This window comes from Triplophysa dalaica, chromosome 3, assembly GCF_015846415.1.
Source record: "Triplophysa dalaica isolate WHDGS20190420 chromosome 3, ASM1584641v1, whole genome shotgun sequence".
Classification (NCBI taxonomy): Eukaryota; Metazoa; Chordata; class Actinopteri; order Cypriniformes; family Nemacheilidae; genus Triplophysa; species Triplophysa dalaica.
Genome location: NC_079544.1, coordinates 26,936,217 through 26,951,019, shown reverse-complemented (window position 1 = coordinate 26,951,019; position 14,803 = coordinate 26,936,217). Strand labels below are relative to the sequence as shown.

The 14,803-nt window shown below is 37.1% G+C and overlaps 2 protein-coding genes across 2 annotated transcripts; one reads left to right on the top strand and one right to left on the bottom strand.

Moving 5' to 3' along the window:
• zgc:113293 (uncharacterized protein LOC550593 homolog) lies at positions 1-2,634 on the top strand. The gene is made up of 5 exons (XM_056744242.1): positions 1-200; positions 764-1,108; positions 1,571-1,873; positions 2,091-2,201; positions 2,307-2,634. The coding sequence occupies exons 1-5, from the start codon at positions 158-160 to the stop codon at positions 2,321-2,323; spliced, it is 819 nt and encodes a 272-aa protein (XP_056600220.1). The 5' UTR covers positions 1-157; the 3' UTR covers positions 2,324-2,634.
• A 4,571-nt stretch (positions 2,635-7,205) lies between these two features.
• Positions 7,206-12,494, bottom strand: LOC130418220 (gastrula zinc finger protein XlCGF52.1-like). Its single transcript, XM_056744234.1, has 3 exons — positions 12,463-12,494; positions 9,839-9,974; positions 7,206-9,215 (listed from the first exon to the last, which is right to left on the bottom strand). Exons 2-3 carry the CDS (start codon positions 9,921-9,923, stop codon positions 8,050-8,052), a joined length of 1,251 nt encoding a protein of 416 aa, XP_056600212.1. The 5' UTR covers positions 9,924-9,974; positions 12,463-12,494; the 3' UTR covers positions 7,206-8,049.
• Between the last annotated feature and the right edge of the window lie 2,309 nt (positions 12,495-14,803).

Below are 14,803 nucleotides of genomic sequence, written 5' to 3'. Positions count from 1 at the left end.
GTGTTTTAGCGCGAACTTCTTACTGTTGGTCCTCTGACTCGCACGTGAATGCTCGTTTTTGTTGAAGAATAATTCTTATAAGGACGCACTGTGACAAACAGCATTTCCTTGTGTGAAACAATTCACCATCAGACGCAGTTTAAAGATATAAATTAAAATGCTTCTCAACGCGTTTCATCTGCACTTCCTATTTATGAGCGGTACGTATTATTTATTTTGTTTATGTAATTGTGTGTCTATGTTACCCTGTAAAAACATCTCAGTGTCTTAAAATAGCCTCGAAACAAGCAGCTATATTATCCAAGTAATTTTTTTAAGGGGGGCAATTTTATTTATAAAAAATCCGACCGTTAATTTATATAAAATGTAGGCTACATATATTATTTACGTTTATTTAATTAAAATAGTTTTTAATGTTAGTATTTAATCAGCAAATCGTCGTTTTAATATACACTTAATATTTTTGTTGAATTCTAATAGACATATTTGAGTTACTCAGATTTACTTACTTTATTTACTTGCATTTCCTCAATTTAAACAGATCAATTTCATTTATCTCATAACTTTAAAATGTACTAAATTTTTTCACAGTAAATTAACAGTTCAACATGTAAGAGTGTAGATTGGATTACTACATTGAGCTACACCCATGATCCACCGAACTGAATCTAACATTATCTTGTTAAAGTCTACTAAAACATAAAAAAAGAAGCAATTTCTGTATTTTTCACAATACATTTTTGATGATGTTTTTGTTTTCCAGGTTTGTTTGGTGCAGCGACAGATAACATTAAGACACTGTCAGTGATGGTGGGAGGGTCGGTCACCCTACACACAGATATCGAAGCAATTGAAAGAAATGATCACATATCGTGGTTGTTTGGATCTGACAGTCCAGGCACTCGTATAGCTGAAATAATTAAATGGTCATATATGTTTTCGATATATGTGTGTCATAAGGAGCTATTCGGAGACCAGCTGCAACTGAACCATCACACTGGATCTCTGACCATTAAGAACATAAGTACAGAACACTCCGGACTTTATAAATTAACCATCATCAACAAGAGAAAGACTTCGTACAGGAGATTCTGTATTAAAGTCTATGGTGAGCAAGTCTTTTCAATATATAAAATGTAATAATTTGAGGATAAATTCACACTTCAATTACATGTAGCTCAGTGGTAAGAGCATTGCGTTAACAACGCAAGGTTGTGGGTTCGGTCCCAGGGGATTGCAAATGCCTATGTAAAAATGTGTAGGATAAAGCAATGTTAGTCGCTTTGGATAAAAGAAAAATATATGTCATTCTTCAGTCTCCTTCGTGTTCTGTTGTTGTTTTGAGGAATCTTTATGCAGTATTTTCTAAACAACAAGAAATTATAGTTTGACTCCGTTTGACCTCTGTTGTGTTCCACCAAAGCATAGTGCGGGTTTGAAATGCCATGTTTTTGTCATAAATGATCATAGATTTTGGGTCAGGAGTTGACTTTTGTTCAATACCTGAGTGGTTCTCTTTCTGTGCTTTTCATTTGTGAGATTATTTTATAACTATTGTCATGTGTTCCAGCCCCTCTTGCTGTTCCAGTCATTACCAATGACTCTACACACAACTCTAGAGCATCAGAGAGATCTTCAGGTTCAGAATGTGTTTTGCTGTGTTCCGTGAGAAATATATCATGGGGGACTCTTTCCTTTTACAAAGGAAATGATTTACTGTCCAACATCAGTGGCTCCGATCCCAGCACCATTCTCTCGCTGTCACTGGAAGTGGAGCATTATGATAAAAACCTTTACAGCTGTGTCGTAAATAATTTCATCACCAACCAGACTACACAAATCAACATTACAGATCTCTGTCAGCCGCATTCAGGTAGTCTGTGCCAGCTTTGCTTGTTATATTTCTCCAGTTTTAAATGACTGACTCCTTAAAACCTGAGAATTTGCTTAAGAAATGAGGGTATTAAATTCTTGGATTTGTTTGCAGATAAATGCGGGGATGAGTCTATTTTTTTTTTTATTGCTATGTTTAAATTCATATTTTTTTTTTGTGTGGTTGTTATTGTCACTGACATAATTTGTTATTTCAGAAATCTCTTTGCTGTACTGTTTGGTGCTTCTATTGTTGATTCCTTTAGCTGTCGCAGGGACAGTTTGGATATTGTGCGCCCACAGAAAACACAGAAAAGCAGAGCAACAGGGTGAGTATCACATACAGTTATTCAAATTTGTGTATTGTAATGTTTGTTTTACACCTCCAAAAAGCTTCTTATAAAATGTGTTCTGGAATTTTTTATTTCAACCAGCTGATGAAAATTGCTAAAGCTTCATAGAACAAAACAGACAATGACATAACTTGCACACAGGATTTTAATTGCAGTGTCTTTGTTTGTGTCACAATCACTCAGAATGTCCATCCAGACATTATAGTGGTGTAATGTAGGATGCTTTTTTTAAACCGTCATGTTTTGCTTAACCTGTGTGTTGTTTATAGACCTAAACCAATGTGATTTGTAATCCTTTGTGTTGATCATGGATGTTCCAACACTCTATTTTAATTAATATTTAAACACAGATTGCCACGTTGAGGTCAACTGTTTTTATTTATACATGCATTGCTTTTATTATGATTCTTGCAGCTGCGGCATATTTTGCCCTCTTGTTTATTTTATTACAAGTAAAAGATCATAATATTTACTTGTTGAACTATCTTTATTAGCAGCTCGGTGTACATGGTCACATTTTTAAATAAATTATTAACTGTTTTAACTGTTTGTCAATGTTCCACATTAGCATAATCTATACTGTAAGAAATGGACACTTTATTTTTTTATTTCTGTTTAATTTCTTTATTATTTTATTCATAATTATAAAGAATATTTGTCAAAGAACTTCTATGATCTGATGTAATGTACAGCAAGATGAATAAATGAGTTGAATTTACATATTGTACGTAACATTATGTTCACAATAGGAATGTTGCACTTATTTGGAGACCCATTTTATGACATAGATAACCTAAAAGAGGACTCCACTTGGTGTGTGACGTCTGCAGTGATTTTCTCACTGAAGGGCAGATGAGCACCAATAATTTTCAGGCAGACAGAATTTTCACTTTATTGGATTATTATTGTTTTTGGAATTTGCAGCCATAAAATAACGTCCCCAGAGCGTTGCAAGGAGGTGTTACACAATAATCAAAATCTATGTTGTATTCTAACCAGCTGTTTAAGTTCTTAATTGTAAACGGCAAAGAATTGGTATAGATAGCACAGACATGCAATACAGCAATTAAATAGATGTAGACATTTGGTGTGCTTTCATGTGCATGCACCTGCTCTGCAACATCATGTAATAATTACTTTATTTAATAACATGCAGATGTACAGTGAGTCAATACAAATGAGGGGTTGGGGTATACTAAGGCATGATATATTTTGCAAGAATTTATTTTGTGCAATATAGTTTATTGGTAATCACAAATAACTTTTCACACATTACCACTTTAAACCACTGTAAACACTTGAGCACAGATGGCAAAGCTTAAAAACATGCAACAGAGGCCCATTTCAATTAAGAGGTTAAACCAACTCTGAATTAAAACATGGGGGTAGTTTCCTGGGCAGGGATTAGATTCAGAGACGGTTTATGACTTGAAAGGGTCCCCTTTGGGAAATGCGAGTTGATTTAAACCACAGACTTACTTTCCCCTTGGAAATCGCAGCGACCAAGCTGCGGCCGGACATGGCTCTGTGGTCCAGGACGCTGCCAAATGACCACGTATCAAAATGGTGTTGTGTGATGGAATGTTACGGAACAGGGGGCATTGAGCATGCATTAACGGTGTCAGTGGGGTTATAACAGCCTTAGCCAATGGGTTGGCGTGTATGGTTATGTCGATTTTGGTAATGTGTTGTAATAGTATGCCGTATCGGACCAGGGGCACTGAGCAGACATTAATGGTGTGGGTAATCGGGGCCTAATGGTTAGAGTCGGACATGTGACCAGAAGGTTGCCGGATCAATTCTCAGTTCCGGCGGGTAATGACTGAGGTACCCTTGAGCTGCAGCGATAGATGTTCACTGCACTGGGTGCATGTGTGTTCACGTCTTGCAGTGTGGGAGTTCACTACTCATTTGATGGGTTAAATGCAGAGATCACCATACCTGATAAATAGGTCACTCTCAAAGGACAGGTTCAGTGGAGGTACGTGGTCATCTGTCAGATGCAGAGAAATTAATTCATGCATTCATGACATCAAGACTAGATTACTGTAATGCACTTTTAGGTGGTTGCCCTGCAGGCCTATTACATAAACTGCAACTGGTTCAAAACGAGGCAGCTCGAGTTCTTACACGTACAAAAAAGTATAAGCATATAACTTTCAGATCTTGCTTATCACCTATAAAACCCTACATGATCTAGCGCCGCAGTATTTAAATGAACTTCTATTCTATTACAGACCTCCACATGCATTACGCTCTCAGGCGTCCTGTCAGTTGGTAATACCTAGAATTTCAAAATCAAGTGCAGGTGGTAGATCCTTTTCTTATCTAGCGCCTAAACTTTGGAATATTCTTCCCTGCACGGTCCGGGAGGCAGACACACTCTGTCAGTTTAAATCTAGACTAAAGACGCATCTTTTTAGACATGCATACACTACACTTCCATAATATCAATCCTCAGAGGATTTAGGCTGCATTATTTAGATCAACCGGAACCAGGAACACATCCAACAACAAAATGATGTATTCGTTCTCCTGAGGTTTTTTTTCTCGATTGGAGTTTTGGGTTCCTCGCCACCGCTTGGATATTGTTTTGCACTGTTTGCCTGGCCGGGGGGGCTGCTTTAGAATTTAGAAGTTAGACATAATTAATATTGCATATCAGAATTTATAGTCCGTTTAATATTTGACCTGTGGTTCTCTCTCCTATGTGTGCTTTCACTGTGCGTGTGTGTGAGTGTGTTTGCTTGTGTTTGTCTATGTCAATGTGTGTAAGTATGTATGCATATTGTGTGTGTGGAGCATTTGTATGTCTGTCTTTTGTTGTTTTCACCTTTTTCTTGTTTTTACAGGTAAATGCCTTTAGTTGTTTTTCTTGTATTCAATGTGTCTCATGTTCAGCTGCTTCGTAACAATGAAAATTGTAAAAAGCGCTATATAAATAAAGTTGAGTTGAGGTTAATCAAGAACTGGCCAGTGGTGCAGACAGGAGAAGCCAATGGCTGCCAGCCAGATAAACCTGTAATAATGCAACACACACCCAGCTCTGATCAACCTGCGGTGGGCCTCCCTTGGCTGAGGGTGTCTTGTTATAAAGGGCCGAAACACCCAATGAGGCTGAGGTGCACAACTGATGATGTGTCTCATTGATGTGAACCATACAAAGGGCATAATCAGCAGCACGTCACCAAAAGGCATCTTTCACCCTGGATAATGGGTGTGATGAAAGTGGGATACACAACTCTTGAGATGTCTGTCTGATATTGGCAAGGAAAGGTAAGTATGCTATGTGTTTCTATAATCAGTTATCCTCAAACACAGAAGATGCCTCCCAGTGAAACCTCAAACCTCCTTTCCTCTATTCATGTTCTTGACTGGTTCCCCCTTTCATGCATAAGGTGTGGGAAATGTCCTATTGGGCAATTAAACTGCTAAACTAGTGGGATTATAACACCTAGTCCTACTAAGCAAATCTTAGCTGTGCATTTAGAGGTATAAAAAGTGAAAGTTAAGATGATCATGAGAATGAAACCATTCTTGCTCTGCACCAAATGCCTGGGCTACGCTAAAAATAATCTGCACAGGGTTTAGGGAAGTCTAATATTAGCTTCACAACATAAAATCAACAATGAGCCCTATAAAGGTATATTAAACACGTCTTTAATTAACTGTCAAATATATATTTCATTTGTCACCAGAAAACTTTTTTTTAAACTTACATTACATTGAATCTTGTATAATTTAAACATGTTGCCATTACTTGTCATTTTTACAGTGTATTCACAGGGCCCAGAAGTAACAGGAGTGCCAGGGAGCCCTCACAGATGAAGAGCCTTGTCTAATAATTCATTACATTTATATAGCGCTTTTCTGGAAACTCAAAGCGATGCAGCCTTGAAAAGCTTAGAGGACCCATATCAGAATCACAATCAGAATTAGCTTTATTGGGCAAGTGTGTGCATTTTAATCAGAAATAAACATTTGTTTTCATTGTTGATTTCTGTCCCAAACTAGATGGTAAAGCCTAGATGCCCAGGGTCCCCTCGGGCTCATGGCAGTCAAGGACCCCTGGGCACTGACCCTATTGGCCCGGTCAGTAATCCGTCCCTGATTAGATTAAGCATTAACATAGTTTTTACAAACATGCCTTGCAAAAAAAACATTACTTGTGTGGATTCTAAGACAAAACAATAACACTGAAAACATCTTGCAGTAACATTCTAAAATATATCAGTCTGGTTGTGTACTGGAAACACACCAAACAGAGCTGATTTACTCTGAGATTATAAAAGAACTCTTTAGCTAATTTGGTGTAGCTCTGACTAAAATGAGTTAAACACATGCACCATGATCAATGCAGCACCGATGTGACCAACAGCACCCAAAAAAGTAAAAAATTCAATTTTATATCGCTTTTTACAATATACAAGCAGCTGTATACAAACACCCAACCAAAGAAAAACAACGTAACTTAAACACACAAAAAAATGGGGTGGTAACCCGGACAGGGATTAGCTAAAAAAATAAAAATTCTGTCATTAATCAACCTCAAGTACATCCACCTGACTTTAAATGAATGGTGTTGAATGAAAGGGATGATATGACACGGCTAAAACTAATATTATAGTTTATTTTAGATGTAATGCAATGTGTATACAGTTTTTAAAATCAGGGGAATGTAAAGGTTTGATCTAGGCTACTTTTTAGAAATTCTGTTAGGCTATTATTGGTGTGAACTCTATATTTAACATGTCTTTGGTGAAAAGTTCAAGACTAAGTTCAAAATAAACCTTCCTTTCCATAATTTTAAGCAATTTAAAAATTCTGCAAGAGGGGTATACACTTTGACCTCAACTGCCGGAGAATAATCATTACTTGGCTAAACCTGCCTCTCCTATATTTTGAATTTAGACAGCGATACGAAGCTCAAACACTAGATGTCAATGTACCAAAAGCTTTCTTGAAAAGCGACTACACGGCCCATTCAACAAATGGTTTATTTGATCAAATTAACATACAACAAATAATACAATTATTATACAATAAAATAATAATATAAATTAATAAAATATATTAAATAAAATATAAATAGGTTTTTTATTAGACACTTGCCAGACGGATAAAGAAACACAAGACCGGAAGTTGCACTACAACATTTCAAATGCCATCAAACAAGAGTATTCAGATTCTTCACCCAAACACCACAAAAATAATGCAAAAAAACAACATTTTGGTCAATGGGGTCAACAGTATATGGCAACTAATTGCAAATGTACCAATCTCACTGAGAATAAATGTATTTTTAAAATGTGGAGAAATCTAACACTTAAAAATATGCTTACAACATTTGCCAAAAGCTACCATGGACAAATGTTGCAATTAATAAAATAACTTTCTTAGTTTACTTGAAGTGTCGGATTTAAGGATGGTCTTTCCTCACTGTGACAATATGTTTTATGTGTCAGTATATAAACCGACGGCTAAAATGCCAAACTTGAGGGCTCCTTTCCAGTTGGAACATCCTCATGTTCTTTCTTCAGTAAAGATTATCTGGTGCTCTTGTAAGTCACTGGCTCTACTAAAGACTTTAACAAGTACACTAAAGACTTCTCACAGTGACACTTGAAATAGTCAATTTTAAGTCATTTTCACGTGTTATTTTACATGTGGTGGAATAATACATGGGAATCTTGTCACAATGTGAACTGTGGTGTAATCCATTTTCCAAAAGCATAAACGTATGCTTCCTCATAGGTTAAAGAAATGTGTAAAAATGAATCCACACTGAAAGCATGCTGTCATGTGACTCTCAAGGTCTGTAATTCTAGTCTCTGGTGTGAATTCTCGCATGTTCCCGAAAATTACTTCTGCAAGCGAAGCTTTTTCCACACTCAACACAAGTGTATGGCCGTTCTCCTGTGTGAACTCTCATGTGGACCTTGAGACTACCACTGTGTGTAAAACTCTTTCCACACTGATCGCATATGTATGGACGCTCTCCGGTGTGCACTCTCGTGTGTTCCTTAAGTGCTCCTTTTTGCACAAAACCCTTTCCACATTGCTGACATGTGTTTAAGCTTTCTTCGGAGTGAATTCTCATGTGAACTTTCAGGTTACTTTTGTAAACGAAACTCTTTTCACACTCAACACAAGTGTACGGTCTCTCTCCAGAGTGAACTCTCATGTGGTCGTTCAAAATACTTATGCTTGTGAAACTCTTTCCACACTGAACACATATGTACGGGATCTCTCCAGAGTGAACTCTCATGTGGACCGTAAGGCGACTGCTCTGTGTATAACTCTTTCCACACTGGACACATGTGTATGGGCGCTCGCCAGTGTGCACTCTCATGTGATCCTTCAAGTTACTTTGGTGTGCGAAACTCTTTCCGCAGCAAACACATGAGTATGGGCTTTCTCCGGTGTGAATTCTCATGTGGACATTAAAGTTACCCTTGAAAGTGAAACTCTTTTCACACTGAACACACGTGTACGGGCTCTCTCCTGTGTGAATTCTCATGTGAACGTTTAGACTACTACTCTGTGTGAAACTCTTTCCACACTCAACACATGTGTACGGGCGCTCTCCAGTGTGCACTCTCATGTGATCTTTAAGCGATCCTTTGTGTCTGAAACTCTTTCCACATTGAAGACACGTGTATGGACGCTCCCTAGTGTGAATTCTTAAGTGATTTGCAAGTTTTCCTTTGTACAAGAAGTTTCTTCCGCACTGAGGGCAGGTGAACAGCTTTTTTCCAGTGTGGATTCTTACGTGCAGCTCAAAGTCCGTTTTTCGTCCAAAGACCTCTTCACAATGAAGACACCTAAAAGATTTTCTGCTTTCAGATTTTTGCCTTGCTTTTGTAAAAGTCGTTTTCATTTGTGAAGAACCAGAAGACAAATCTTCCGTTTTGAAATTATGAGGTTTCTGGTGCTGATGTTTCGCTTCATTCTGTTCATCACTTGCATATGTCCGTTCCAGCAACAGATCTAAAATGAAACGAAAGATAGTCAGACCTATATTTTATGTTCTAGATAGAGTTTTTCGATAGAGTCACTCTTATGCTAAAACCTTAAAATGATAATTCAACCTTAATATAATTGTAGGTAAATGATACTGTATATGCTTAGATACATTTTTCTAGAGGTCAACAGATTCATCGGTTTTGCTAATAAACCAGCAAATCTAACCGCTTTTCTTGTACTAGTAGTACTTTCAACCATTCATTTGACCAAAAGGACGAGCAAACGATAAGGTCTAACTAATTTATGACTAAACTTACGATGAAAGTATATTGACATTAGGTGACAGACAGCACAAGCACAATATATTTATATTATTTATAATGCCCGATCTTTCAAGTTCTGAAAAGCACATACAGTTTTTCCATCAAAGAGTTCATTAATTTCTTTTGAAGTGAAATTATATGTTTGTGGGAAAAATATTTTGGGTTTAGTCCGAGATTATGTAGCATTTGAATGTAAACAGAATGTATATAGACCTGGTAAGCATGTAAGTGCTTTTTAAGTTTAAATAAAGATTTTTACCATTTCTTCAATCTATGAGCTCATTCTCACCAATCATTAATAAAATAAGAATTATGGACACAAACCTGTCTGTTCCTCAGTATCTTCATTTTTCATTCTGGACGGGTCTGGATCATTCACATCTTCCTTTTTCTCTTCAACAATTTCCATTTTTACAATATTGTCACAGAATCGCTGTGTGGGCCATTCAGAGGAACAGATCTGCCAAAATCAATAAATAAAATACCTTTTAGCCAAAGTATGCATTATGCTTATAATTAATTGTGGTAATTATTCTGTGCAAGATATATGAGCAAAAAGGGGAGACAACTGTTTGTAAATTTGTGTTAGATCAAAGTCCTTTTACGGAGCCTTAGGAGAGCCCCGTCCCAGAGAATCCTCAGTGTTTATTGATTGACAATTGGCTCATTTCACTGATAGGCGGGCCTGCCTTCGCTAGAGTGGCCATATTGCCAATTGCATTCCTCACCATTCATTGTAACGGCACATCATGGCGCATCATGTTAACGTCAAAATCTTAGTTAAGATGGACATCTATAATGAACTGCAACACGTCTCACTGACATCATCATAGTGTCTCCAATTAACTCTTTACTGCTGTCTGTTGATAACCTTTTACTGTCTGAGACATGTTCGTTTAAACATATACAGTTGAATATATATAGTCAAACCAATTTGATATAGGTTCAAAACCACAGTTTAACATACAGTGGCCGCGACGGCATTAAATACATTCATTAGACCAAAAAGATGAGCAAACGATAAGGTCAAATGATTAGGACGTATAAAGTCAGCGATTTGTTTGTTTCCCACTGTACAAACTTAAATGATGAAATGTAAATATCACATAAAAAGGCTTGGCAATGCAGTGTGACACCCCTCTGGTGATAACTGAAAATGAATTTTACACGTCATAGTCAAGGTTGCGTTATCTCACTTGGCATCATCATGGGATGCAGTGATTCACATGAATGTGAATGCGACTCCAACCCTGGTGTCGCCAACATAGTTAGCGTGAATAAAGTCCCGATTATACAGGTGGGTTTTCGTTTTAAAAATGGGGTTTTAAGACAAAAACAACCTAATTTAAATTGCCGTTTCCATACAAATTTCAGAAAAAACCCATCCATCCAAACTAACCCACGGGTCGTTGTAACAGATTTTACATAGTTATCTAGGGTCAAGCGATTTGTGCTTTTGGCATTTTTCTTTAACTATTAGATGATAATCATCTGTGAATTTGTGATAAGTTTGTCTGATAAGTCAGACAATCTGATTTGGCGTTTATGAAGTCAATTTCATTATAAAAGGTTTTTGATTTAAGCCCGGGACACACCAGGTCGATGGTTGGACGTCTGGCAATATTGAACTTAGCTTAGTTTTGTTGGGTTAGCCTGCACTGTTACATCAAGTCTGACGTCAGCAATATTTTGATTCCGCATGTCAAATTAGCTGCAGACCTTTTCGGAGAGAAATAGAACTACGATACGCTGTTCAGCTTCAAAAATGAGCCATGAGAAAAAATGGTGAAAAGAATTGATGAAAGCAAACCAATGAAGTCACTGTCATACCAACGACTTCACCCATTTAGTGCGCTTTCTCCTTATCCATTTCTTTCCTTTTTGACAAAAAGACCCCACCAAGGACTGATAATGCCAGTGCAGACTGAAACTTAGTGCCCATAACTAAAAAAACAACACAAATTCATCTGAAATGAGCGCTGTTGGTGTAAACAATGGTGAACTCTGCGTGCTTATAGTTCTGACTTTTCCGTTTTTACTTTTTCAATGTCAAGCGCCACCTGCTGGTGTGGGAAAGTAATGTTCTCAGAGAGTCATCGCTATTGATGATCTAATATGGTCTTTCCGGTGTGTGTTTAAGTGTAACTCTTTCTGGTGTGTTCAACAACTTTTTTTAGCGCAGGCATTGCAAGGAGACGTCCGTCACTGTCGTGTTTCCTCAGCAATAGTTCTTTGGTGTAAATTACCTGTGTCTTTACCTTAAAGGGATATTTCAGAGGCAAAACAAAATTTCCCCATGTTTTACTCACCTCAAGGCATCCTGACTGAATATGACTTTCTTGAAGAATAATGCAGTCGGAGTTATAATACCACGTATAATTTCTAAAAAGCTGTAGAATCGGATTTAATGGGGGACAATTTTTGAAGCTCCAAAAAGTGCATCCTTGGTTCACGAACTGATCGACACGGCTCCGTGGTCTTGTGCTCTGGTGGGAAATATCACATCTAAAAACATGACTATTATTGAGGAATACTGATGATATTTTCTAGAGTTCAATGCAGGCTGTTTGTGATTTGTAAAATTATTACTTAGTTATTTTGTTGTGTTATATGGGTTTTTAATATGGGACCTGTGTGTCTCTTTATTTTTATTTGATCAACAAATTGAATGGAAGTAGCTCGTTCTTTTTGAAATGTATTGTTTTTGTCGGTTTTTAGACAGTCATGGTTCTATGGTTGCGCAAAAGCTTAACGTTGCACTGTATACTCGATTTTTAATTATAAATAAATAGGTCAGGCGAACGCCTATCAAACGCATATTTTTCACTCCGTTCGTGTTCTTTGTCACTTTATATATAATCAGTTACCTATAGCAGTCACACATATCCAAGAACGTTAGAGTAAATTCACACTTTTCCTCAGAAGCCGATTAAGATGTAAAAACTTACAGCTGTGTTCACTCGTCCGGTGTCATGACAGTAAGTTCTTCTAGTACTTGTCTAGAAGCCGTTTGGCAATCCATCGTACACGGCGCTTTAGCGCCCCCTATTGAATAGGAGCGCACACAGGTTGAAATAAACCACATACTAACATTGTACGGTCCTTCTAAACGTCTCATCCTCCTAATCATGCTTCACGCATCATTCATTTTAATATCATTAAATTGATTAATTTAAACATTTATTTTTTATTACATAATTCTCTTACCGTGTAGACAGAATATGGATGGACGTTTCACATTTTATGTTGTTTGATTTGACTAATGTAAATATATTTAAACTTACGGCAGTTTTGTAGTATATTAAAAAAATGAACAAAAACTCTCTATTAGATACAAATCAATTTAATTGACATTTATTTAATAGCTTTCTATAAATACATTTCCTATCTAAGTGCACATTCTAAATGATAAATAAATGTATATCCCAGCATACCACAGTCCTGTGTTTTCTCATACTTGGCCATATTACATACCTGTTAATTGAGCATATTAAATGAATATGACTGATAAACACACTTTATGAAAATCATTATAGTGAAAGTGTTTTATATATTTGTAGGAAATCCATGGTTATTTTTAAGATAAAGGTCTATCAGCAATGAACAATTCTTAGCCCTATTTTACTGACAAAACAAGCAACAAGCATAAACATGGTTTATACAGGAATCATGGAGTTAAATGTAATAATTTTTAAGATTTATTAAAGACACTTTCCATACATTTTAAGACACTTTGTCGTCGCCACTTCAGGTTTAAACCGGTTACATCGTTGACATCACATCACTTTAATTTATACTGATTGTAAGAAGGCAACTCTTTAGACAAATATGAAAAATTATACAAAATATAGTACCTTGGTCAGTTTTTAAAATCCTAAAAAATCAGGCCATCTTTGAAGACGCATCTCTATTTTCTGTCTGGAGGTAGATGAGCTTTAATTACAGCATTCATGACTAATGTTTCCTCTTTAACAATGCCATGTTGTTTTATTCAGCAGTTGGGTTGGTGGTGACGAACTAGACTTCATTGTGGTAGAGTTTGAGCCTTGAGGTCTAGTCGACCTTCATATCGGAGGTCATATTGCTCATAATCCTTCTCAAACTGATGTCCCAGTTTGACAAGCTCCTATAAGCTCCACTGAAAAATGCAGAGTTAAACTGCATTTTTGAACAGGTGAATTTTAACCAATTACAAGCTGTGCCATAAAATACAGTCTGCAGGGTAGTAAGTACGTCTACATCTGTCAGGCAATGTGGAACAAAAACATTTGGTAAAATACAGTTAGGGATCATCCAACTCTGAGGCCTTTCCAAAGATCGGGAAATTATTTTAGATGATAACTTTTAATCATGAGGCCTGGGCTGCATTTCCCAAAACCATTGTAAGCCCACGTTGATCGTAGCTCCTTTGGTGACAATGGTTCTAAGATCAACTTAAGGTTACAAAGCTGTTGGGAAACACAGCCCTGGTTGAGAGGTGGAAGTGGTTGAAGCCAGTGGAAATGAAATTACAGGTGTTGATGCACATCTTGTAAGCTTTTAAATCGGTTCATCCCCATTTTGTAGGTACTTTATAGCAAACAGTGTGTTGCATTTATTACATAAACTCATGCGACAATTATTTAACACTTTTTCTACGCTGAAGACGTGTATGATGATTCTCCAGAGTGAATTATTTTTCACACTGAGGACATGCGTACCGGCGATATCCAGAGTGTAATTTCATGTGCATCTTTAGAATATCTTTGCGTGGGAAACTCTTTCCACACTGAGGACATATGAAAGGGCGCTTACCAGAATGAATTCTTCTGTGAATTTTAAGTACCACTTTGCGTAAAACTCTTTCCGCACTGAAGACATATATGGGCTCTCTCCAGAGTGGATTCTCTTGTGGACGGTAAAATTACTTTTGTCTGTGAAAGTCTTTCCGCACTGAAGACATTTGTATGGATACTCTAAAGAGTGAATTCTCATGTGAACGTTAAAATGACTTGCGCGCTTGAAACCCTTCACACAGTGTGGACATTTGTAAGGGCGCACACCAGTGTGAATTCTGATGTGGTCTTTAAGTGTTTTTTATGTTTAAAGCATGTTCCACAGTGAACACACTTGTACGGGCGCTCTCCAGAGTGCACTCTCATGTGGTCCTTAAGTCTACAGTTTTGTGCGAAACTCTTTCACACTCAAGACATGAAAATGGACGTTCTCCGGTGTGGATTATTATGCGCGTCTCTAAGCTCCCTTTTCGTGTAAAGACCTCTTCACAACGAGGACAGGCAAAAGAGTGTT

Coding starts and splice junctions, on each gene's coding strand:
- zgc:113293 (XM_056744242.1), top strand. CDS start 158: ATGCTTCTCAACGCGTTTCATCTGCACTTCCTATTTATGAGCG. Junction 1,109..1,570: donor ATTCTGTATTAAAGTCTATG/GTGAGCAAGTCT, acceptor CATGTGTTCCAG/CCCCTCTTGCTGTTCCAGTC. Junction 1,874..2,090: donor TCTCTGTCAGCCGCATTCAG/GTAGTCTGTGCC, acceptor TTGTTATTTCAG/AAATCTCTTTGCTGTACTGT.
- LOC130418220 (XM_056744234.1), bottom strand. CDS start 9,923: ATGGAAATTGTTGAAGAGAAAAAGGAAGATGTGAATGATCCAGACCCG. Junction 9,216..9,838: donor AGATACTGAGGAACAGACAG/GTTTGTGTCCAT, acceptor GTTTCATTTTAG/ATCTGTTGCTGGAACGGACA.